General features: G+C 32.0%; 2 protein-coding genes and 1 pseudogene across 2 annotated transcripts; 1 reads left to right on the top strand and 2 right to left on the bottom strand.

The window, feature by feature from the left end:
• Positions 1–1886: 1886 nt before the first annotated feature.
• On the bottom strand, positions 1887–6519 carry LOC110703252 (signal peptidase complex catalytic subunit SEC11A-like). The gene is made up of 8 exons (XM_021881027.1): positions 6319–6519; positions 4998–5110; positions 4375–4446; positions 3928–3963; positions 3396–3441; positions 3116–3203; positions 2830–2887; positions 1887–2151 (listed from the first exon to the last, which is right to left on the bottom strand). Exons 1-8 carry the CDS (start codon positions 6395–6397, stop codon positions 2101–2103), a joined length of 543 nt encoding a protein of 180 aa, XP_021736719.1. The 5' UTR covers positions 6398–6519; the 3' UTR covers positions 1887–2100.
• Positions 6520–7952: 1433 nt separating this feature from the next.
• Positions 7953–10627, top strand: LOC110703250 (DCC family protein At1g52590, chloroplastic-like). Its single transcript, XM_021881026.1, has 5 exons — positions 7953–8227; positions 9304–9361; positions 9551–9658; positions 10152–10244; positions 10364–10627. The coding sequence occupies exons 1-5, from the start codon at positions 7957–7959 to the stop codon at positions 10455–10457; spliced, it is 624 nt and encodes a 207-aa protein (XP_021736718.1). The 5' UTR covers positions 7953–7956; the 3' UTR covers positions 10458–10627.
• Positions 10628–13977: 3350 nt separating this feature from the next.
• LOC110703089 lies at positions 13978–23740 on the bottom strand (annotated as a pseudogene).
• Between the last annotated feature and the right edge of the window lie 947 nt (positions 23741–24687).

Here is a 24687-nt window from a genome sequence, read left to right as displayed (position 1 = left end):
ATAAAATTATTTTGATTGACAATAAATTAGAGGAAATTGCATCATCAGAATAATAAATATGATCACACTTTTCGAATCAAAAGGCAAATTGTTGTTCGACAAATCTCAATTAAGCAAAACATGGACAAATAATAATGCAAATATAAATAGCCCACAAATGATTAATTAAAGGATATAAATTGATAGTGTCAAATGTAAATACCTGAATTTCTCTATGTTTAAATTAGTACTGTAAAAATTGATTGATTGATTCCCTCCTTCAATTATTATTATTATTATAAATTGGAATTCCAACAAAAAGAAATAAATGATTGATGTAATTATAATTGATTAAATAATTAGTTATCAGATAATACTAGGGTTATATAAAAATTACTTGATAGAAATGAATCAATTAATCAGAACAAAATAGGATTGATTAAGTTAATCAAATTTATCTCTATCATTATTAACACATAATTTAATAAGCAAACTGAATTAGAAACAAAATCCAAAATACAAGAATGTACAGAGCTTAAGAGTAACAAGAGAGAAATAACGTAGCTGTGGCCTTTAGGAAAGGGAAAAAAAAGGGTTGTTTGTTAGTTAGGTACCGATAGAGTTGTCTAATTGAGTGAATCATACTCGGGTTGGTTTGGAGTCGGGTCTTGGATGTATTCGACTATCCGATTGTTGGAAACTTGGAATTGGACTATTTGGAGCGGAGCTAATGGGTTTAGGGTAACAAATGAAGTAATGAACCTATATGTTCTCTTGTCGAGGGCATTAATTTCTCTTGAGCTAGAGCAAGTTTAGCCCCAAGTTTAAGACTTGAATGTGACATCATTGTTGGTGGTCCCCATTGAAAATGATGTCATCAAATTCAAGTCTTAGTGAGTCTTAAAATTTCCAAATTGCAACCATTTAAAGTTCGTATTTTGCAAATTGCAGCCATTTAAAAAAAATTGCAAATTGCAGCTCAAAAGTTCGTATAAATTGTAAATTGCAGCCCGATTCAACTCTTTCATCGGTTTACATGTCGAAAAATCTTCGGTAAAGGTTTTAGGGGCCATTTTATTCCTTAAGCCCCAAATTGAGCTCGAAATTAGAAAAAAAAAACCCTAAGTGTCTCATTTTTTCAATTTTCCATAAATCGATACATTTTGGATATGCAAAACGAGGCACTAACGTTATTTTTTTTTTTGCTAATTTTGAGCTCAATTCGGTTCCCTAAGGCCTAAAATGGCTCCTAAAACCTTAACCGAAAATTTTTCGACATGTAAACCGATAAAAAAGTTAAATTTGACTGCAATTTACAATTTATACAAACTTTTGGGCTGTAATTTGCAAAAAAATTTTAAATGATTGCAATTTGCAAAATAAGAACTTTTTTTTTTTGGTGAGCACGAGGGGCAAGCCCCAAAAAGAGAGAAAATACAAACTAGAAAAAAGCAAGAAAAAACGACAGAAAAACAAAAATCAAAGAACAAAGCAAAAGCTAATAGAGCATAGCTCTTTATTCTCTACCGACAGAAACTCCAGTCTTCGAAGGAACCATCCTAAGCTTCATCATTCCCCGCAAGTCCTCCAGTAAAACGGTTCGAAAATCCTTCGGGACCGCCTCAAAGAAACTATTTTTTCTACCGACGTTACTCCAAAATTGGTCAACCAGTCAGCCAATTTTAAGTGGCTACAATTTGCAAATTTTCCCTAAGTTTTAATTAAATACTCTCTCCATTTTTTTAAACGTCTATCTCTCAAAACATGTCGTTTTATTTAAGTGCCCCATTTCCAAATCTAAAGACCACTCACATTCACATTATACCTAATAGTCCCAATTCATATTTCTCTCTTAGTTTTCCAAATTTTTTATTCCTAATCATATCCATTTATCTATTACTTTATTCTTTTTCTCTAAAACTCCGCACAGAGCCACAGAGTAGCTAAACCTGTGTCGATTTATATCATCATTGTATCATGTTATTGTACTACAACATCAATACATTTTGGCCAAAATCACCATGTAAACTTTTGAATTTTAGTTTCCGAATAACTTGTACATGAACCATTAAAGACTGAATAAATGTTGCTAAGACACAAAAGAGGTCGTTCTTGCACCAGCTAGTCCTTTGAAGTAATGACAAGTAATCCCAGGGCACCTATCAATATATACTGCAACAAGATAAAAAAAATGGTTGTTACTCTTACAAGTCTGAAAATGAAGGCAAACTGTTAAATACTTAATTGAATTACACACAAATTAAGAAATCTTGTGAAAAGAAGGAACTAAATAACTTGTACACGAGAATTAAATTAACCCCATGAATATGGCAGCAGTAAGAATTTAGCCCCATTTGCCTTTTCATGCCCTATTAAACTACTAAATAAGGGACAAGGGGGCATTAATCACATGAGGTAATGAGAAAGGGACGAGAATACAAAAAATGAGAAGGAAACTTCGTTACTGAGAAGGAAACTTCATTACAAAATGTTAAAATGTTTCTTTCAAAAAAAAAAAAAAAATTGTTAAAATGTGCTTAGTTTAAGTTGGAAATGAAATCTACATCTGTATTACAATTTTTGATGACTCAATTAAACAAAACAATTTTGAACCTCCCAATCCCCCCCACCCATCCACTATTTGTAAATCAACGATTTCAATTTCACTCTTACCACTCATCATCTATTACAACGGTCCAGCACCAATCCTAAGAGTCCTAACCCAAAGTACACCAATTGAGATTTAAGAAATAAGAAGGGTTAAAAGACAACTTAACCCACATTACACAACAATGAAACTTACAAAAGAAAATTTGGTGGAAACTTTTACATGAATTCAGGAATTCTTACCTTGATCATTGGCTTTTCAGTCATGATGATTGTAACCCAGCCAACATATGGTAGGAATCTACATGGATATTGGGGGAAAAAAAAAAAGTAAAATAAACACTGTTAGAAGCAGAAACACACATTACTGTAACATCATAAGTGTAGCAAGTCATCTACGATTCTACGTGATGAGAAAGCCCAAAAGTGCAATTGGTTACATTCTATAGTAATGCTTCACAATACTGGTATGGCCAAAAGACTGGTAATTTACGGCAAGTACACAAGGGAAAAGGTAGCAAAAGCTTACCCTACAGCTCTGCCCATTATATGATGTCGTTGCAGCCACTGTTGACCATGAGCATACAAAAGCCTGTCATCGCCATAGTTGTTGTCACCTGAAAATGGCATGGAAATATGAAATAAGAGGGAGCCCAGAAGAAGCACACATCATATCATAGCATGAGAAAAAGAGTGCCAATAACCATAGAGTGTGACAAACCCAGCTAATCAAGGCCTACATGACTAAAATGGGTAATGCTACCACCCAACAACTGAAGCAGAAAGTTTGATTTAAAATTTGTTAGTACCTTTTGTAAGGACGTCAACTTCACCAGTATCTTTCCGCTCGTGAACCTGTAATAGATTGAGAACAGTAAATAATAACCATATTGGAACAAAAAATTTAAAAAAATCTACGCATTGAATTGCATCCGATATTACCAAAGCATTAATGCAGTTCTTCGGATCTATCACCAGAAGGTTAAGAACATGTAGCTGATAATTCTATCACTTTATCTTGGAGGTAAATTCATCAATTTTATGCATAAATGCAGTATTTTGTTTAAATATAAACCCCAAAACACAAAGAGGAATATTCCAAGTAACATTAACTAAGCTTTACAAAGCTGCATTTGGTGCATGTAATCAGAATAATCTATTTCAACTCTAAAGTGTAAAGTAAACACAAGACTCAAAATTTGACTCATTAGTTTCAATCCTAAAATGCTCACACGGCTTGCTGAATTTAGAACAACCAAATCATAGACTTTGCAAGCTGGAATTTTTAACTATTCATCTATAACCTTCTAAATGAGATAGTAATAAGTATGTGCGACATACCTTGATAACTCGATGGACAATTGGAATTTCACGGCCCTGCAAAGAAGTAGCAAATAACTTTATATTAGTTGATAAGCAAGGGAAACGGTAGAAGCCTGGTTACAACAAATTATGCACAGATCTTTACAAACCAAATATAAACAAAAGGCTGCAATAAAGTGTCTCCAATAACAAGCAGTTAGACAATTATGTTATAGCAATCAGCCATACAAAGAAACTCTTGTGCTTCTCATCAGTCATACAAACATATTATAGAGTAATTAAAGCCAATTAAAAAAAAAAAAAAAAAAAAAAAATTTAAATTCAATCAATCTGGGTGCAGATCTCATTCAAAACAAAGCTATAAATACAGCTTTACTCCTAATCAGTTAGCAAGTTCTAATTTTTATTAACTCATATAAAACTATATCATTTAAAGCCAAAAATAAAAGGCAAGATAGTACTTACATCAACATTAAACACAACTATTTCCCCAGCATAAATAGGATCCTTGCTCATATGTAAAAACAATATATCTCCCTGTCACAACAGAATAACATCAAGTTAGGCATTAATCCGAATTAAAGCAATTTTTCAGTCATTTAATTGGAGTACAAATATATAAAGTGGCAAAAAATGTGTAAAACACGTTCGACCAAGGTGACCAAATGAATGAGCACAATTATGTCTTAGTTCTTAGTTGTCTTGCTAAATCAATCAGGTGAGCAATGACATAAATGTAGACAAATCATCACCATGTAAGCCTAAGCCATTTTAAACAATTGTTACTCGGAAAAAATAATAATAATAATAATAATAAATAAAAAATAAAAAAAAAACAAAAAAACAAAAACAAAAAGCAAAAGAGGAAATAAGCAAACCATTCAATTCAACTGCTAAAAAAAAAACCCATCCCAAACATACATTGTGATCGATAGAAAATCTATTATTCTGTATAATTAATTGTATATGCCTCTAAAGGTAGTCAAAGTAAATCAAAGTATCAAACTCTGACTACCTTTAATATCTATTAACCGGTATATACCTATGAAATGCATAGCCATGGAAACTCATAATCAGGCATGACTCACCCTCTTGAAACCAGGTTCCATGCTTCCAGAAAGGACAACGACGACAGGAGATTCACTACCAGTAAAGCACATCAACGCCTTCCATATTATGAGTGCAGAGGTAACAATCATCCCTGCATGAGAGTAAGGTAAATATTAATTACCAGTTAATTAAACCTACAACATTCACATAAGAAAGCACACATCAGTAAATAATATTATATTACGAAATACTATGGAGTATTCGTTCACACGCTGCAAATTAACTTTACATGCTTTCATGTCAGCTATCGCTTACAGCGTACTATACATATCTTAGCCAAAGTCACAAAAAAAATACTCCCTATATAATTTCAAATTTTCAAGTATTCAACATAATTTATATCAGTCAAAGACTTTCAACTCTGTCATATTCATCATCACAAAATTCTACATTGGCATAAAATTCTTATACTCCAAATTTATTCAGTTGAACAGCAGCTTTAAGAAAAAGAATCTACCAAAATTTACAATTTTTTGAGCTTTCACCACCATCTTCATCAGGGAAGTCAGTCAAACCTTAGGGAGGTTCTGATGTGGATCTCTCAAGACACAGAAGGCTTGCAAGCTATAATAATATTGGATCTTCGAATTTAAGCAAGAACTAAAGAATTACACGAAATTTAAAGGGATAGATTCCAACTCTCTAAGGAAATAAAAGTTCTTTGTCAGTGGCAGTTTTGTGTTTGGTTTAACTCCCTAAACCTATGATAGCAAAAGCTCATCAAATAAAAAAATTTGCGTCACAAAAATCATTATGGGTGAAAAATTGCACAATAATAAGATAGATAACTAATAATCATATCCCAAAATAAGATAGAGTATTAAAAAAATCTTAATAATCCTAATATATCTCCTAATTGTATTTGTAACCAACTACTAATTCTATCCTAATATATCTCCCAAATTCCCCCTTACTTTGCGTGAATGTAAAACGTTTATATGTCGGATTGTACAAGGCTCTACGCCCTGAACTCTGTTAATCAATGTAATTTCTCCAACACCTTGAATTCAACAACGAGTATTTATTTGAATTACAAATCATTATACTTGTAACAAAAAATCCCACTCAATTACCCCTAAACAAACAATTTTCCATGAAATCAAACAAATTAACACCAATCATAACAACATCTCAAATAATTAACATATAATTCCAAAACCCTAATAAAAGAGCAAACCCCAATTGAGCAACAGTCGTATGCAATTAAACACCAAAATAAAATCGATGAATTAAGCAAAAGATGAACGATTTTAGGTTAAAATTGAGGATTGATAAACACGAAGGGGACAAAGGACGAACCAAGACTGACGGCTTGATGAACAAGTTGTCTGATCTGAATGGATTTGACAGCGTCGATTTGATCGCTAACCCACGCCATTTTCTCTCTCTCCTTTGACCAGATTCCGGCGAGATTTGACGCCCGGTGACTCGACCTCCTCCTCCTTCTGCTGTTGAAAAATATAAACGATGCTACTCCGTAAATGTTAGTAAGACTTTAACTTCAATAAATTACAAGTTTTTTTTTTTTTTTTTTTTTTTTTTTTTTTTTTGGGCTTCAATATTATGGGCCATTTCTCCTTAGGTAATTTTCATTGTCTAGCTATAAGGCCTATAACTCTATAAGCCTGTAATTATTACTTGTATTTATTTACCATTGATAAACCAAACTTTCACCTTAATGGTGTTGATGAGCCAAGACCGAGCCTACTCATTGAACAATAGTGAGCTTATGCTCAACTCGAGCTCAAAGCTTGTTGAGTCTTAGAAATTGAGCTTGAGTCCGGGTTTGCTCATAAATTACTCACTAAACATCAATGAACTTAGGCTTAACTCGAGTTTAAAGCTTGTCAAGCCTTAAAAATTGAGCTCGGATAAGAGTTTGCTCATAAATGCTCAAGCATAAACTAATAATTAAACTTTACATACATATCCCTGAGACGCGTCTTATGATTATGTATTTTCATTGCATACATATAAAAATTATAAAATTTAATATTATATATAATGTGCCAAATCCAAAAGATCTCACTCACGATTGTATTACCTCTTATTGATTAATGAAAATTTAAGATTGAATTTTAGAATGGGGCAAATTAATAAGTACGGAAGAAAGAATTTAGACTCGGTTCATTTCACCTAATTTTTACTAAACTGAAATTATTTTTACTTAATTGAAATTAATTTTATTGAACTGAAATTATTTTTACCATCCTCGATTATACTTTTTCTTTAATTTTACTGGTTTTTACTGAATTAAAATTATTTTTAGTAAACCTAAATTATTTTTATTAAACTGAATATGTGAAGTGAACAAGGCCTTATTGTTATAACCTTGTTACCAAAGTAAAATTAAGGTTAATTTTTAAATTACCACCCAAAAATGTAACCAATTTCGAACTAACCACCCATTTAATTTTTTATTTTAAATTACCACCCCTTAAATTAAATAAATGCTCAGATTACCACCCATTTCAAAAATTCGGTGGATTTTCCATCTATAGGCCCCGTCTAACAATTATTTTGACCCTTTTAACTGATTTTTTCCCCATTTTTTTCTCTTTAAAAACGCTCTCTAAACTTTAATTCATATTTCCTTCACCAAATTCTACCAAATTTCAAAGAGAAAATGTGAATTAAAGTTAGGAGAACGTTTTTAAAGAGAAAAATCGAGGGGAAAATCAGTCAAAAGGGTCAAAATAAGCGTTAGGTGGGGCCCACAGACGATAAATCCATCGAATTTTTAAAATGGGTGGTAATCTGAGCATTTATTTAATTTCAGGGGTAGTCATTTAAAATAAAAAATTAAACGGATGATTAGTTCGAAAATAGATACATTTTTGGGTGGTAATTTAAAAATTTTCCTAAAATTAATGAACTAAATACACCTTAAACATGTGAAAGGATTAAAAAAAAAAAAAAAAAAAAAAAAAAAAGTAAATGGTGACAAAATTTCCACGTGGATCACCCCAAACACGCCTTTTAAGTGAAGCAAACTCAACCAAAAACGGTAAACAGAAAAAGCTCTCCTTTTTTGTTGACAAAATGGCGACGATGTTTTCCGGCGGATTACGCTTAGCAGCGACGCTACCTCGTCGGATTCCGATGATATCTATATCGGAGACACGTGTCTCCGGCGATACAACGGATTGGGTAAAAGCCACTTCCGCTTTCTTTGACAAGGATTCCCGACCAATTATGCTCTATGATGGTAATTTCTTTTTATTTTTTGAAGATTTGTTTAATAATTTTTTTTTTTTTTTTTTTTTTTTTTTTTTTTTTTTGTTGATATCAAAGTTTGTTGATCATGTTTATGAAATTCTAATGAATTAGTTATTCATTATTAATTACTTCCTCCGCTTCTTTATACTTGCAATAATTCATGTCATAATAGTTGCAACACACTAATTGGAAAGTATTTTATGTCAATAGTTGTACTATTATCCTTATTATAATCTCATGCCGCACTAAATTATACTCTTAATGTGTTGAATGTGTTGCAAGTATTAAAAAACGGAGGAAGATATTAATTTGTGGGTTTGAAATTATGTGACGGAATTACTCTCTCCCTTAAAAATTAATTGTCAGATTGATACTGTAATACGAAGAATGAACTAGTAATGTGACAACTAAATCCGGAATGATTTTTTTTTAAGTGGAGGTTTTGCAATAATGTTGTTTAGCTCTTTCATGGCTTAAAGTGCTACTGGATTGTGCTTTGATTCAATATGAGGGTTTGGTGGATTTTTAATTTTGTACAATTGATTGATTAGGATTTTTTTCGAATTTCGTGCATGAAAAGAATGGAGGACATTGAATTTTCGTTACTTAGTGAAATTTCACTTCTTAGATTCATATATCTTTTGTACTAAAATCCTGTAGCAGCCATTGATGAGAACAATGAAGATTAATTTGTAAAACTTAGTATTTGTTTCTGCAAAAATCTTCATAGCTATAGTAAGACCATTGTATGGTAAAATAGAGGTGTTTTGATTAAATTTAAAGGTGATTTTCGTGATTGACTAGCAGAATATTGGGTAAGGTTTTTAAAAATCGGGCACATTTTCCGTCTCATGCTATATTGCTATAATTCACCTAGCTAGATTTTGCTTTAATTTGCACTTTTAGTTGATTGTGATTGTGTTTGCATACCTTTGTGATTGTTTGCAGACATTCTGACATTACTGTGTTAAGTTGGCTTGGTTATGGTAGAGATTTTGATCGTCTTTGCTTTCTTTGGAGAGCGTTATGTAAGAGCACAATCTGAACTATCCTGTCATGTATCAGGTGTTTGCAATCTGTGTAATGGTGGTGTGAAGTTTGTTCGTGACAATGATCGCAATAGGTTGGTTGCTTCCCTTTCTCCTCGAAGATCTCTACCTACAGAAATCTATGATTTTATTACATGCATATCTGTAAGAAATGAAAAGGAATGTTTGCCTTGTGCTGATAGGCTGTACTCTATTAGTACAATATTCTATTTACATGCATGTCTGTAATTAACGAAAATAATTTATCTTGGGCATAATTGCAGGAATATTAGATACGAAGCTTTACAAAGTGAATCAGGAAAGATGTTGTTGAGGAGATCAGGAAGAGATCCTGATGATATATCCAGTGTTGTCCTGGTTGAAAAAGAGAGGTATGCTATACATAACCTTGGAAGCTAAATGCATAAGTACATTAGTTTGGATTGAAGGACAAGGTTTTTTTTTTTTTTTTTTTTTTTTTTTTTTTTTTTTTTGAGATCATTTGAGTTTATTGCCCTACTATTTTAGAATAGAATGTAGAACAAGAATTCGCCCCTCTGCCTATTTATAAATCTGTACGAGGAACTTAGAGGAAACCAATCTGTATCGAGTCATAGGAAATGTATGTGAGTAATGTGACAAAACCAATGAGAATTAGGGACAATTCTTTTTTATTAGTATCCACTGATATGTATTATACTGAATTCAGCAAATTTCTTGAATTTTTCAGTGGCTAATTGCATGTCAATCACTCTTTGCATCACCATACACTGAGGATATGTGATTGTTGTTAGCTTGCTGCATATGATAGTCTTTACCAACATTGACTGTATTTATGCCTCATAAGTGATAAGTTCTTTAACATCAAACGTATATTTTCTGCAGATCTTACATAAAGTCTGAAGCTGTTTTAAAGATCATGGAATACATCAATTTACCATTTCCACAGTTGGCATTATTTCTGAATCTTGTACCGCTGTGAGTAAACTTTTCTTTTTTGTTGCTGTTTAAGAAATTAAATGATCCATACTTTTCATTTGCAGCTTGGCGAGTCTCTAATATGACCTTTAACTTCTATTTCTTGGTAACTTTTTCAGGTTCATTCGTGATTTTGCATATGACAATTTAGCAAACAACCGGTACAACATTTTTGGTAAGTCAGAGTCATGCGAGATATATGCAGATCAGTGAATGTCATCATTTGATTTATGTAGATAGTGTATGCTATAGTATTACAATGTCATCTTGATTATACATGTAGATTGGTAATTTTATGGAAAGTTGATGAAGCACATTGCTCAGCTTTCGACTGAAATTGAACCTTTGTACTTGATGAGGAGATATAGAAGTCATTATATACATACATAGATGTCTTTACAACTTTCTTAACACACTATATACATACATAGCTGAATATTTAGAGGAACAGAACTACAGAACACAATTTAATGTTCATCTTTCTAACAACAAATGAAAAACTATAAAAGCACAAATAACAACTGCAAAGCACTACTTAAGCTTCTGAAACCAATACATGAACATAATACAATGATAAGGAAATGAAGAAAAAAGGGCAATAAAAAAAGGCAGGAGAAGAAAGAAACCACATTGGTGCATAAGATGCACGCAACCGTGAATCTGGATTTCTTTGGTTGTTGGTGATTCACATCGAGTATTATTCTGTGTAGAGCACTGATACAATTACTGATGATGAAATTTATTTGCCCATGGATGTTGTTGAAAACATAATTAGTCTATTAACCTAAAGCTAACTCTGATTTTTCTAAGTCGATCGATTTAAAAAGCTCTGTAAATCCACACACATACCTGCAGATTACAAAGATTAAGACAGGTAAATTACTCTTTTAAGGTCACTAATCTACATAGAAAAAAATAGGGAAAGAGAGGAATAAGGGGGTTGAGATATTGTTGTATAAAACTTACAGAATAATCAAGGCGATGAGAGCCAGTATGAGGAAGAAATACTGGTAACACTTGTGTCTGGATTTCTGTTTGTAGCCAGGAGGAAGGTATTTGCTGTTAACATAACCGAATTGAGGTCGCATTAGAAGGACAAAACCCAGCAAAAAACCCGAAACGAAACCTCCTATATGTGCTGAACTGTCCACCCCTGGGATCAATCCTACTGCCAAGTTCAAGGCTATCACCACCATTAGTGATGAAATTGCTGAACACTGCAGCAAAAATCATAATTTCAATTTCAGAAATATTCCTTTTTTGATTCCATGCAAATTATAAACAAAGAGTTAAATTTTTGTGGCTTTGGTCAGAATTCTAATCACATCAAAAAAGCGAAAAACTTCCTGTTTCTAACAAAATGAAACCTACATCATCAACTATCTAGCAGCAAAGAAGATATATGAAACATAGATATTATGGAGGGAGTAGTAAACAAAAGAAGTGACAAAGTGACCTTGTTGGCGTAAATAGTCCAATTAGTTATGAGCTCCGAAAGCATGGCACCAAGAAGTCCAAAAAGCGCGCCTGAGGCACCAACTGAAACCACCCCGATTTTTTGGTGGCGGAGGGCATGCAGGCAAGACATCAAACTTCCTCCTAATCCAGATAGCACGAACAGTGGTCCTACTCTCCCTGAAATTTTACAGAAGTATACATACATGTTCATTGTTATACACAAGATACTAAGATAAAAAATAAGGAGTTTTTACCCTGTTTCTTTCGGCTTCAATCTACCTTTAAATCCAGAGTACCTAAGTTACATTGTTTTGAAGCTTTCCTTACAAAATTACTAGCAAACTCGTTTTCGTTATTGTCGTCTTTTATTATTGCTTACCAAACAGGTTGTAAGAGATTATATATATCAGGTGAGAATTAGCTTGGCATGCTTAATTGCTTATAATTCCAAGTGATTTAGAGAAAACAAAATCATACTGTAAATCACTTACAAAATCCAAACTCTTCTTCGACACGAATTCCCATGAAAAGAAGGCTGATCATATTAGCTATCAAATGTACAGCTCCAGCATGAAGCCATAAGCAAGAAAATAATCTCCACCATTCACCATTTTGTAATATTAGCTCTAACCGAAGTCCTCCCATTTTTTGCAGCCTGAATCAAATTATGACCAACATTAGGAGTTTCATAAATAATTGTCATTTAAACTTATGCACATTTATTATTTAAAATTAATAAACAATATTGATCGTTAATTATACTGCTTTTTAAGCAAATCATAGCTTTTTTTTTTTCATTCTTAATATTTTTTTGTTGATTTCAAATTGAAAATCATTCAAAAAAAACCCATCAATTCTTTCCAAATGGGATGCAATTAATCTATTGAACCCTTGTGACAAAACAAATAACAATCAAAAATAAAAAAAACAAATCTTAGATTCCAACATTTAATTTTCACCTTTTCTATAATGTGTTAGAATAATAATGGCAAAATTCATCAAATGCATGATATCATAATACAATAGGAAAAAGAAGAGACTTACGTAGAGGTAGTAGGGCCAAGGAGAGGGTTTCGGTTAAAAGGCTCAAAGGAGAATCTGCCCAATTTTTCCTGAAAAATGCAATGGTGATCAGGGTCATCTACAAGGGTCTCAGGGCAATTGTTTTCGTACATTGTTAACGCGAATAAAGCTACGTCGATTATGAAGATGAGGGGAACTAGCCATGAAAGATATGGTTCCCTAGGCGGCGGGTGGATGGGTGGCGGTGGTGGTGTGTAGTGGTAGAATGTACCGCCTATGCCGGTCTCAAGGTCCCTCTTCCCCATTGTTGGTAAGAGGAGGGAGGAGAGAAGGAGATTAACGATGGAGGATAATTAGGAGGAGAGAGGAATTGGTTATTGGAAGGTTGTAACACAAGGTTAGATTTTTTGTGCATGTACAAGATTATTGAGAGAAATTTGTGTGTTTTACACCTAAAAGTTACAAGTTAATGGATTATGTTATCAATTAAGTTTTTAGAAAATTACAAATGTAACCTTTATCAAAAGAGGAAAAACAACCTTTTTGTCGTTTTGATTTATTTAATTATTTAGCTTCCTCAATGTTGTAATCTTATTATTTTTAAGGTAAGAAAAAGGCTCTATTGACCAAATGAATTGGCACTTCTCACATCTCAATCCAATTCAGCTTAATTGTAATATTGTATTAATAGTTACTCCTTCTGTTTTTTTTATATGCATCACTTTGACAATTGCACTATTCACATACCATGGTTGACTTAATTTTTTGACCTCTAAAAAATCAAAAAATGAATAATTGTTATTATATGATATATCATTAGATTCGTTATAATGTCTAGTTTCATAATATAATTTTGTTACAATTTTTACTAATACACAATTAAAGATATTTATGGTCAAAATAACGTCTCGGCAAATGTGCCGGTCAAACTGATGCATTTAAAAAAAAACATAGGGAGTGATACTAATCATTTTTTTTCCCTTACATAGTATTACTTTTTGTAAGGTTAATAGAACAATTATTTAAGGGTTTTTTTTACACTACTTTTATTCCTTATCTCTGAGACATATAACTATATACGGAATATAAGAGTCTTTCACAAGAATTTGCCCTTTATTAAATCATTATTCCGTAGAACTTTAACTACAAACTATACATAACAAGACATTTGCAACGACACACTAATCCTTTCGTCGTTACAAATTGTTTGCTTTTGATACTTTTTTTTGCACTAATTTAATAATGACAATTATTAATGGCAATTCTCTAAACTTGGTACATTATTAGACAAGTCTCCATTTTGAATTTGAACATTGAAGCAATCAGCCAATGTTTGTACACCAGGCTTAGAAGATGTAATATTAGCTCCTTCAATTTGAACTGAGCATCCAAAAGTTTGGCTACAATGTAATACAATTGCATTTTCTGATTGCGATGTCCCTGAAACTCTTCTAAATGCAACATCACTTATTTTCACTGCACTTGTCTGCAAAATGTTATAATTCGTATTATCGATTCTTATTGCATATGTTTAAATTAGTTAATCTTACTTGTTACCAAAAGCCAAAAGATGAATGAGTGTTAATAAGATCAATAAGCGCGGGGTTGAAGATGTACTACGTTTTGTTTACCTGATTTTTGCAGTGTTGTTGTCCAGAACAATAGAATTGGTCAATAATGATGGGGTTACCAGCATTTTCAAACAAAATGGCTTCGTAGATGATGTTTCGAGCAAATGCTAACCCTCCCTACAAACAAAAGAAATGTTAATCCAAGGTTTTATTATTGAAAAGAACAAACACACATTGTTAGTCTGAAATCTATAGTCAAAATTAACAATACTCCTTCCGAATCTTAAAAGTTTGTCAATGTAATCTGTGCATAATGATTACCTGCGACGTTTTAATTCGGGCGCCATTTTGTGTATCTTTGCAGGTACAATTCCACACATGTACATTTTGTATAGTATCATTGCCTCCCCCTTTGCCTAAGCTTCCAATACTGGTATCTCACCAGAATTTAGTATCAATTCAAGTCATTCCATTAGTTAATATTTACTAAAATCATTATCAAACAAAATTGTCTAACTTTTGAAAATCAAAAATAAAATGTTATTGATATTCTTAGAAATTATTTTTATTTAGAATTATAGAAATGTCACCTGATACCATGCCCTGGTCCACAATGAACTTTGGTTATGTTTATATCATGTGATTCATTTGTTATAGCAACACAATCATCACCTAATTATGATATTGTTAAATACAAATGAGAAAATTATACAATAGAAAGGTAAATAATTTGCCAAATTTGGTAAAATAGTTCACTCCACATGCTTCATATATCAAATAAACATTATAGGATTTGTGAAATTAGTTCACTCCACATGCTTGATGGGGATTTTTTAATTTTTTTTTTAATTTTTTTTAAAACTTACCCAATAATATGGCGACACGTGTGCAGGGTAGGCCCCACTAACGGATTTTTGGACGGAATCCGTTAGTTGGAGGTGATTGGTGGTAAAACTGATGTTTAATTTTTCTTATGAGGTGGTAAAGTTAATTTTTTTTTTGGAGGTGGTAAATTCGACAAAGTCATTATTTGAAGGTGGTAAAAATCAAAATTTCCTTATAAATTTATAATGAATGTGCAAAAATTAATTTTTAATGTGCCAAAATCATTTCCGTGTTAAATACGGGTCTGGGCCACACCCGTCACGGGAGAGTGCAAGTCCACCACTTTACAAGACCAAGGAGGTTCCACCTCAAAACCATATGCCAATGAGGGGAGTAGTCCCTTAGCCTTATATTGTGGTGGTAACTCTTGAATTCTTTCAATGTGGGATTTCATTACCACTACACTCCCCCTTTTAGTGTTTAGTATTTTTAGTGTGGGACAAGAAGAATGCTCACACGTGGGTTGTTCATGGGCTCAACACCCTAACTTGTTAAATTGTGTTTATCTTTCTCACTTTTTTTTTTCTTTTTCATTAATTTAAAGGGTAACTTTGCTTTTTCTTCCCATTTTTCAATCCTTCACCTTTATACCACATGCCCAACTCATTCCTAGGTATATCCTCCATAATTTAATTAGATTAAGCCCACTAATAAGGAAGGTGTTTTATCCATATCCTTACCCCTCCCTCTCTAATCCACATTCCTTAAATAAACACTATATTTCTTCGACCCTATCCTCGTTTTTAGTTCCTCCTTATCCTATAAACAAATTAAAAACCCTTATAGTCGAGAGAGTTATGAAGCTTACCGCTGGTCTTCGAGGACAAACATTTCCCTGTCCAATATTGCAAAATATAAATAAATGAATAAACTATAGGAAAAAAAATGTATGTAACTCGTATTGATTAAGATATATGAAGTACATAGTATATATATCGTAATACTAGTACATAGAGTCCATCGACCTTTGAAATTTCCAACAAACTATCTGGTGTTGGTGTTGGATAATCAGATAGTGATTTTGGTCCAATGATATATCCCAAAATCTACATCATTTTTTCTTCAAAATTGTTAGGAATTTAGGATACAATTTCACATAATTTGCATGTAACAAATTTACGTGCTAAATCTTGTTTTATCAAATGATCAATAGCCTTGAAATATAACATGATGCAATTACTAGGACTTTTATGTGGACCTTATGAGACAAGCAAGTACATTTTTTTAAAATTTGAAAAACTCAAGTGCATATCAAACAAAATGAAAGAGGAAAACTTAATTTACTTAGTATTAATTTAGTATTCTCAAATTAATAAAAAATACTAGTTTTTTTATTACTAATTTTGCTAATTAACAGCAATAATAATAAAAAAACGTAGTATATTAATGATCAAACTATAGTGTTTGTAATTTAAATGTGCCTAAAGTACGTAGAGATATTGAAATTATTTTGAATTTCTCAATTTAATCTCTTTTTGTATCAATTTGATATTTATTTAAATCTCATTTTGTATCAACTTGAGATTTATTTGCATTTTCATCTAGGTGACATTGTTAGTTCATGATGATGAATAATTTCACTTTTTCAAAAAATCAAATACCAAGCTAGTAGTGTTTTTTCAAAAACCATCAAATACGTAGTAATTTAAATGCAACACTCGTTTTTGGTGTATAGAGAAGTTTTCATTACCACAATATTGATATTAGAAGAGTTGCATGGACCTTGAAGCTTCAATGGTTTTACTAAAAAGGTTTTTCCTTCCGGAACAAGAAGGGTGTTCTTCGGAGAATTTGCTACGCAAACTGCTTCCCATGCTTTTGTCAATACCTGTAAAATTTCGTGTTTATTTCAATAATATTTTTGAAGCACAAAATGATTTCTTCAATAGATTTTCGAAGAAAATTTATCTGAGAATCATCTATATTTCCATCTCCTATAGCTCCAAAATCCAACAAATTGAATGAATGTTCGGATTGAGCATGTACTTCGAATTCATTCCACAATGTCATCAAGATAAGTGAAATCAGCATAAGGAAGTATGTATCCTATTACAAACAAATACGAATATACATACATCAAACAATTTGATTAAATAAAACTTTTAATTATATGTTATTATAAGAGAAAACCCCTAAAAATCTTGAATTTTAATAAATCAAATTGATTACTACATAATTGAACAAGAGCAACTTTAGCTTACCATCTTGATCTCTTTTGAACCAACTATACTATTAATATGAAGTTTTAGAGCCTATTAGTATTTATACACAAAATTGTTGCTTATATTTCTATAAATCTAAATTGTAAAGGAAACAATTATAATTGAATGATTTTGTGTAAATAATTTATTATTCATAATTGGACTATTGGAGCACCATTGTATGTAGCTATCTAGCCATATACTCTGAATAATTTGAAATCACAAGTAACAACTAAGCACATGCATTAATTTATACACATAAACAGGTGATTCTTATAGTTTATTCTTCTTAGATCATCAAATGAATCAGAAATATATGGATATAGTTGATACTCCTGAAGTAAGAAATCTACAAATAAAGAAATTAACTTCAACTTATTACTTATACCCAATATGATAATATTCTCACCCTAGCTAATAATATCTTCATGATACCTTGAGTACTAGTATAACACTAGGTTAAATCCCGTGCAATGAACAGTTGTTAAATATTTTTGACAGTTTTATTATAAATTTTTCAATATAATGACTTGAGTATTAAAAAATATAGTGTATATTAAAAATAAAAGCATGCAAGAGAAAATATTTCAAAAATATGTAATAGTTATAAACTTATAATGGATATTTAATCTTTTAGGAAAAGATTTATATTTTATATAAAAAAATTATGTCATAATTTAGATATAATTTTTATTTTCCTTAAGTAACAATTTTTAGAAGGTATTTTTGGCGGGAAATTTTTTAATAATACATTGACCCGTGTGTCTTTAGATTCGCTTTTAGTAGTATGTAATTGATTGATATCTAGATAGTAAATTAGTACTCCATCTCCATCAATCCTTAAATAATAGGCCGCGTATTTCTATTTTGATTTATCCCCAAATAATTGTCCGCTTTCTACTCTCAGCTTTAACCTCAAGTAACGTTATCATGTACTCCCATAAGAACTTCTTTAGCAATGCACCCAAACGTTTCAATAATTTAATGAAAATATATACTTCTAGCACTGTCAAAACGGTTTGACAGTTCGGGTTCGGTTCGGTATTAAATCGGGTCGGTTTGAAATCGGTTTAAATGTATCGCGGGTTGGTTTCAGTTCGGTTTAAATAGTTATCAGTTCTATTCGGTTTCGGTTTATTATTGAGCGGTTTTAATTCGGTTCGGGTTGTAAACGGTTCGGGAAGTAAACGGTTCGATACAGCCGGGTTGCGGTTTGTTAACGGTTCGGTGTAAACGGTTTTTATACCGGTTCAAACAGTTTAGGGTTGGAAACGGTTTTGAGTTAGAAACGGTTCGGTTCTTTTTCGGTTCAGTTTTATTTTGATTCGGTTTGTTAACGGGTTCGCCTTTTATACGATTTAACGTTATTCAGATCAGTTTCATTTCACTTTTACTAAATTATGGTTCAGAACGGTTTTTTTTATTTCAAAAAGTCGGTTTTTAGTCGGGTAGTTTGGATTCGGGCAGTTAAACAATTTTGGTTTGAAATTTCATAGTACTTCCTAACTAACCTTTTGCTGGTTAACAAGTTTATATCAAGCCGAGACTTCATCACTTCATATTTAGGCATTATATTATATACAAATTCTCATCGATTTTAAAAATACATATCATGTTATTTTCAAGTTTAGTCATACTGATGTTACTAGTTTATTACGAAGTAACGTAGATTATAAAAGTTTAGTGTATTAATGAATTATTATTGTTTTATTATCACATTATTAGTTGCTTCTTATTCAATCATCTAATTGATGTGTCATAATCATAATTTGACGAGTTATTGTGAGATCGAAATTATAGTTTGATTTATAGACAGTTCGGTTTATAAACGGTTCGGTGCAAACGGGTTACAGTTTGTTAACGGTTCGGTGTAAACGGTTTTTACCTCGGTTCAAACGGTTTCGGGTTGGAAACGGTTTCGGGTTAGAAACGGTTCGGTTCTTTTTCGGTTCAGTTTGATTTCAGTTTGGTTTAAAACTGGTTCGGTTTGTTAACGGGTTCGGTTTTTATACGGTTTGACATTATTCGGATCGGTTCGGTTTTACTTAAATACGGTTCGGGTCGATTTTCGGTTTTACAAAATTGGTTTTTAATCGGTTCGATTCTCATTTGGGTCGGTTGGTTTCGGGCAGTTAAACGGTTTCGGTTTGAAATTTGACAGCACTATATACTTCGTACATGGGGTTAAAAGGTTGTTAGGAATATAATCAAGTGGGTCATGTGCTTTAAATAAAGGTATTATTACAATTTTTACCATAAAAACCTTCCTTTTTATGGTGTGTTGCAACTATTGTGATAATTCTTATTTTAGGAAAGTGTTGCAACTATACAGTAACGGAGGAAGTATAAAGACTTACTAATCCAATAATATATTATTTGGCAATATTTATTATTTATATATTGGTAAAATGTAGTTAAATTAAGCATATGAATAGCGTAAAAGTCAAACTGCTGCGATTATTATAAAACGGAGGGAGTACCACGCCTAAAAATAAATTTTGGTTTCCGTGAGAGAAGTGTTTAAAAAAGGACGGAGGGAGTAGTACGTACCTCTTGCCGAAACTAAACCTACTTGCATCGGCACTTGCAAAATTGATAATCAATTCGTTCAAGTTGATGAGTTTAGAAGCAGAAGATAGAGAAGAAACCTTTTGCATCAACCTCGTGACTTCTTCTTTTCGTATGTTAGCAAAAAGTTGCAAGTTTTTGGAGCTTGAAAAATGAGCCGAAAGTATCTTTTTCATTTCTCTAACATACTCATTATATGGACCGAACGCTACATCTAACAAGTACGAAATTTTTTTTCTAGCGGTTGTTACTAGTCTATCTCACGTATTTTTGTCATTTGTTTGCATTGCCTCTTTGGCCAATTTCGCTGATTGAATCACAATCATCGATTGCTTCATCAATCGAAGCTTCAAAATTGGTCCGTAGGTCTTTCCTAACGTATAAAATTCGGCGAAATTTGTTTTTGAGAGACCAAATTGGTGGAAGTTTCCAATGATCAGAAACCCTTTTGGACCAGGGGGAGGATTATAAATTTTAGTTTTTCGATTTTTTGAAAGAAGAAGAATGAGAAAGATGACGGTTAAACCTAACACTAGTAAGAAATCTAAGACTACCATATTTTAGAATTTTCTTTTAACTACAAGAATTTGCCCTTTATTAAATCAGTACTCCGTAGAATTTTAACTACAACTATATATAACAACACATTTGCAACGACACACTAATCCTTTCGTCGTTACAAATTGCTTGCTTTTGATACCTTTTTTGCACTAATTTAATAATGACAATTATTAATGGCAATTCTCTAAACTTGGTACATTATCAGACAAGTCTCCATTTTGAATTTGAACATTGAAGCAATCAGCCGATGTTTTTTCCCCAGGCTTAGAAGATATAATATTAGCTCCTTCAATTTGAATTGAGCATCCAAAAGTTTGGCTACAATGTAATACAATTGCCTTTTTTGATTGCGATGTCCCTGAAACTCTTCTAGATGCAACATCACTTATTTTAACTGCACTTGTCTGCAAAAATAAAATTAAAAATACTTTGTATTAATAATTCTTATTGCGTATGTTTAGTATCATCTTACTTGTTACCAAAAGCCAAAAGATGAATGAGTGTTAATAAGATCAATAAGCGTGGGGTTAAAGATGTACTGTGTTTTATTTACCTGATTTTTGCAGTGTTGTCCAGGACAATAGAATTGGTCAATAATGATGGGGTTAGAAGCATTTTCAAACAAAATGTCTTCGTAAATGATGTTTCCAGCAAATCCTAACCCTCCCTGCAAACAAAAAAGAAGTTAATCCAAGGTTTTATTGAAAAGAACAAAACGCGTACACATTGTTAGTCTAAAATCTATAATGCGTAGTAAAAAAAATTAACAATACTCCTTCCGGATCTTAAAAGTACGTCAATGTAATTTGTGCATAATAATTACCTGCCACGTTTTAATTCGGGCGCCATTTTGTGTATCTTTGAAGGTACAATTCCACACATGTACATTTTGTATAGTATCATTGCCTCCCCCTTTGCCTAAGCTTCCAATACTGGTATCTCACCAAAATTTAGGTATCAATTGAAGTCATCCATTAATATTTACTAGAATCATTATCAAACAAAATTGTCTAACTTTGAAAAAAAAAAAAAAAGGAATTCATATTCTTAGAAATGACTTATTATTAGAATTATAAAAATGTCACCTGATGCCATGCCCTGGTCCGCAATGAACTTTGGTTATGTTTATATCATGTGATTAATTTGTTATAGCAACGCAATCATCACCTAATTAGGATATTGTTAAATACGAGTGAGGAAATTATACAATAGAAAGATAAATAACTTGCAAATTTTGGTAAAATTAGTTCACTCAACAATGCTACATATATATATCAATAAACATTATAGGATTTGTGAAATTCAAAAGTAAAAATGATTATTAATACTCCATATGTTAAGAAAATACGTAATTGTTTAAAGTCACCAATGACATAATAATAATATAATACGAAGTACATCAAATTTACTCGTGGGCATGCTCAACTTTGGATTATGCAATTGTAACAACAAGTATACACTTCGCTTGTAAGAAAACTTTCATTATATAAGTGGAATAACCTCTTCAAATATTGATTACGAGTATTCACTTATAATATTTAAGTGTTCTTACTTTTTATGGGTACTTACTTGTTGCAATGTAACATTGGTTGATCGCGACAAAACTTGAAAAAGTAATGTCAATACCGTCAGTATTAACACTATCCGCAGGGGCTTGTATTGTGAGACGTGAAATAATAACATTGTTACAACTTCTAATAGAGATATGATTTCCTGAGCTATTTAGAAATGTTAAGCCTCGAAGAGTTAGGTTGTTGCAATTTATGAATGCCACCGTCTGTCCAATTAATTGTAAATTATAGTGAGTATTAGGGTTGCCAAAAAAAAAAAAAAAAAAAAAAAAAAACAGAGAGAGAGAGAGTTTATCATACGATCCTATAAACAAATTAAACACCCTTAGAGTCGTAGAGGCGTTAAGAAGCTTACCGCTGTCTTCGAGGACAAACATTTCCCTGTCCAATATTGGAAAAAATAAATAAATGAATAAATTATAAGGAAAAATAATGTAACTCGTATTAATTAAGATATATACTACATATATGAAGTACGGAGTATATATATCATAATACGTAGTATTTGATAAGATACGGAGTAATAAAAAAAAAGGATTACGTGGGTGGTGAACTCACTCGGCAAGTGCTCCACCAAACTTGTCCTCTACCATCAATAACTCCACGTCCATTAACATACAGTCCATCGACCTTTGAAATTTCCAACCAACTATCTGGTGTTGGTGTTGGATAATCAGACAGTGATTTTGGTCCAATGATTTTTCCCAAAATCTACATCATTTTTTTCAAAAATATATAAGGAATTTAGGATACATCAATTTACATAATTTGCATGTAAATGTAATAAATTTACGTGCTAAATCTTGTTTTATAAAATGATCAATACTCAATAGCCTTGAAATGTAATACGATGATAGTTACTAGGACTTTTATGTGGACGGGACCTTATGAGACAAGCAAGTACATTTATTCATTTTTTAAATTTGAAAAACACAAGTATATATTAAACAAAATGAAACAGGAAAATTTAATTTACTCTGTATAAATTTAGTATTCTCATATTAGAATTGTTTTATAAAAAAAAATTACTTGTTTAGGAAATACTTCTTTAGTCTCCCAAACAAACGAATAGTAGTTTTTTTCATTAATAACTTTGTTACAATAACAACAATATTAATTGAATATATTAATGGTCAAACTATCGTGTTTGTAAATTCAATGTGCCTAAAGTAAAAACATTGAAAATTATATATTTTGGATTCTCATTAAAATCTCTTTTTGTATTAATTTGTGATTTATTTAAAATCTCTGTTTGTATCAACTTGAGATTTATTTGAATTTTTTTCTATCTACAATATTTGAATTTGATATTGTTATGATGAATGATTTCACTTTTTCATAAAAATCAAATAACCCCCCCCCCCCCAAAAAAAAAAAAAAAAAAAAAATCAAATACGTAGCAATTAAATGCAACATTAATTTTTGTTGTATAGAGAAGTTTTCATTACCACAATATTGACATTAGAAGAGTTGCAAGGACCTTGAAGCTTCAATGGTTTTACTAAAAAGGTTTTTCCATTTGGAACAAGAAGAGTGCTACTCGGAGATTTTGCTACGCAAACTGCTTCCCAAGCTTTTGTCAATGCCTGTAAAATTTCACGTTTATTATTACAATAATATTTTCCAAGAAACACAAAAAGATTTTTTTTAATAGATTTTCAAAGAAATTTACTTGAGAATCATCGATATTTCCATCTCCTACAGCTCCAAAATCTAACAAATTGAATGATTGTTCGGATTGAGCATGTACTTCATTCCACAATGTCATCAAGATGAGTGAATAAACCAACATCAAAAAGTATGTATCCTACTACAAACAAATACGAATATATTTATTTTTGGCCCAAACATTTTATTTTATTTTATTATTTTAGCCCGAATAATAAAAGTCAGGAAAAAGCACGAAATTATCAATCAGCACTTAAAAAGCCGAAAGAAATTAGGGTTAAAAATGAATTTAGACGGAAAAATGGACTGGAACTGACCGTATCACGGTACAGCCTGACCGTGTCACGGGAACCCTTCCCGTCTGACGGTGGGACTTCCCGTGACACGGGAGGTTTGTCGTGACACGGGATGTTCCGTGTCCTTTCCGCGTAAACCCTTAACGCGTTTTTCATTCCGTTTTCAGAAAATTTCCCGCGTCACTCCAAAACTGACCGTGTCACGGGAAAGTGTACCGTCTGACGGTACAGTCTGACCGTGTCACGGGATACTTTTTTAGGGTTTTTATCATTTTAGGGTTTTGTGTGCTCCCTCAGCACATTTCCCTATAAATACCCCCTCATTTCTGATGTACGGGGAACCAGAATTTTATTATTCTTATTTTCTCTCTTCTATGCTATTAATCTAAACCCTAGCCTACCCTTTTCACTTCAAAATTCCTTCTTCAAGCACTCAAAGGAGTCCATATTTTACTCGAGGTTCTGTACTTAAGCCAAGGCGTGAAAGGTAGAATCGTTTGAGGGTTTGGCCCCAAAATCAACCTTATTTTATTTAATTTAATTTAGTTATTGTTTTATTATTTCCTTGAAGTTACTAACTCGTTTATTATTTTGTAGTTGCAAGCAAACAGATTCAAAGTAAGGATCATGCTCTTTTATTA

Source organism: Chenopodium quinoa, unplaced genomic scaffold (assembly GCF_001683475.1).
Source record: "Chenopodium quinoa cultivar QQ74 unplaced genomic scaffold, ASM168347v1, whole genome shotgun sequence".
NCBI classification, from domain to species: domain Eukaryota; kingdom Viridiplantae; phylum Streptophyta; class Magnoliopsida; order Caryophyllales; family Amaranthaceae; genus Chenopodium; species Chenopodium quinoa.
Note: the sequence above shows the minus strand (reverse complement) of the source record. Positions and strands in the feature narration are given on the sequence as shown.

What these genes read in the sequence shown, in the direction of transcription:
- LOC110703252 (XM_021881027.1), bottom strand. Translation starts at nt 6,397, where the DNA reads ATGGCGTGGGTTAGCGATCAAATCGACGCTGTCAAATCCATTCAGATC. An exon ending in TCATCAAGCCGTCAGTCTTG is followed by an intron (nt 5,111 to 6,318) that starts GTTCGTCCTTTG and finishes ACTCTCATGCAG; the next exon opens with GGATGATTGTTACCTCTGCA. An exon ending in TTGTCCATCGAGTTATCAAG is followed by an intron (nt 3,442 to 3,927) that starts GTATGTCGCACA and finishes AATCTATTACAG; the next exon opens with GTTCACGAGCGGAAAGATAC.
- LOC110703250 (XM_021881026.1), top strand. Translation starts at nt 7,957, where the DNA reads ATGGTGACAAAATTTCCACGTGGATCACCCCAAACACGCCTTTTAAGT. An exon ending in CGTGACAATGATCGCAATAG is followed by an intron (nt 9,362 to 9,550) that starts GTTGGTTGCTTC and finishes GCATAATTGCAG; the next exon opens with GAATATTAGATACGAAGCTT. An exon ending in TTTCTGAATCTTGTACCGCT is followed by an intron (nt 10,245 to 10,363) that starts GTGAGTAAACTT and finishes TAACTTTTTCAG; the next exon opens with GTTCATTCGTGATTTTGCAT.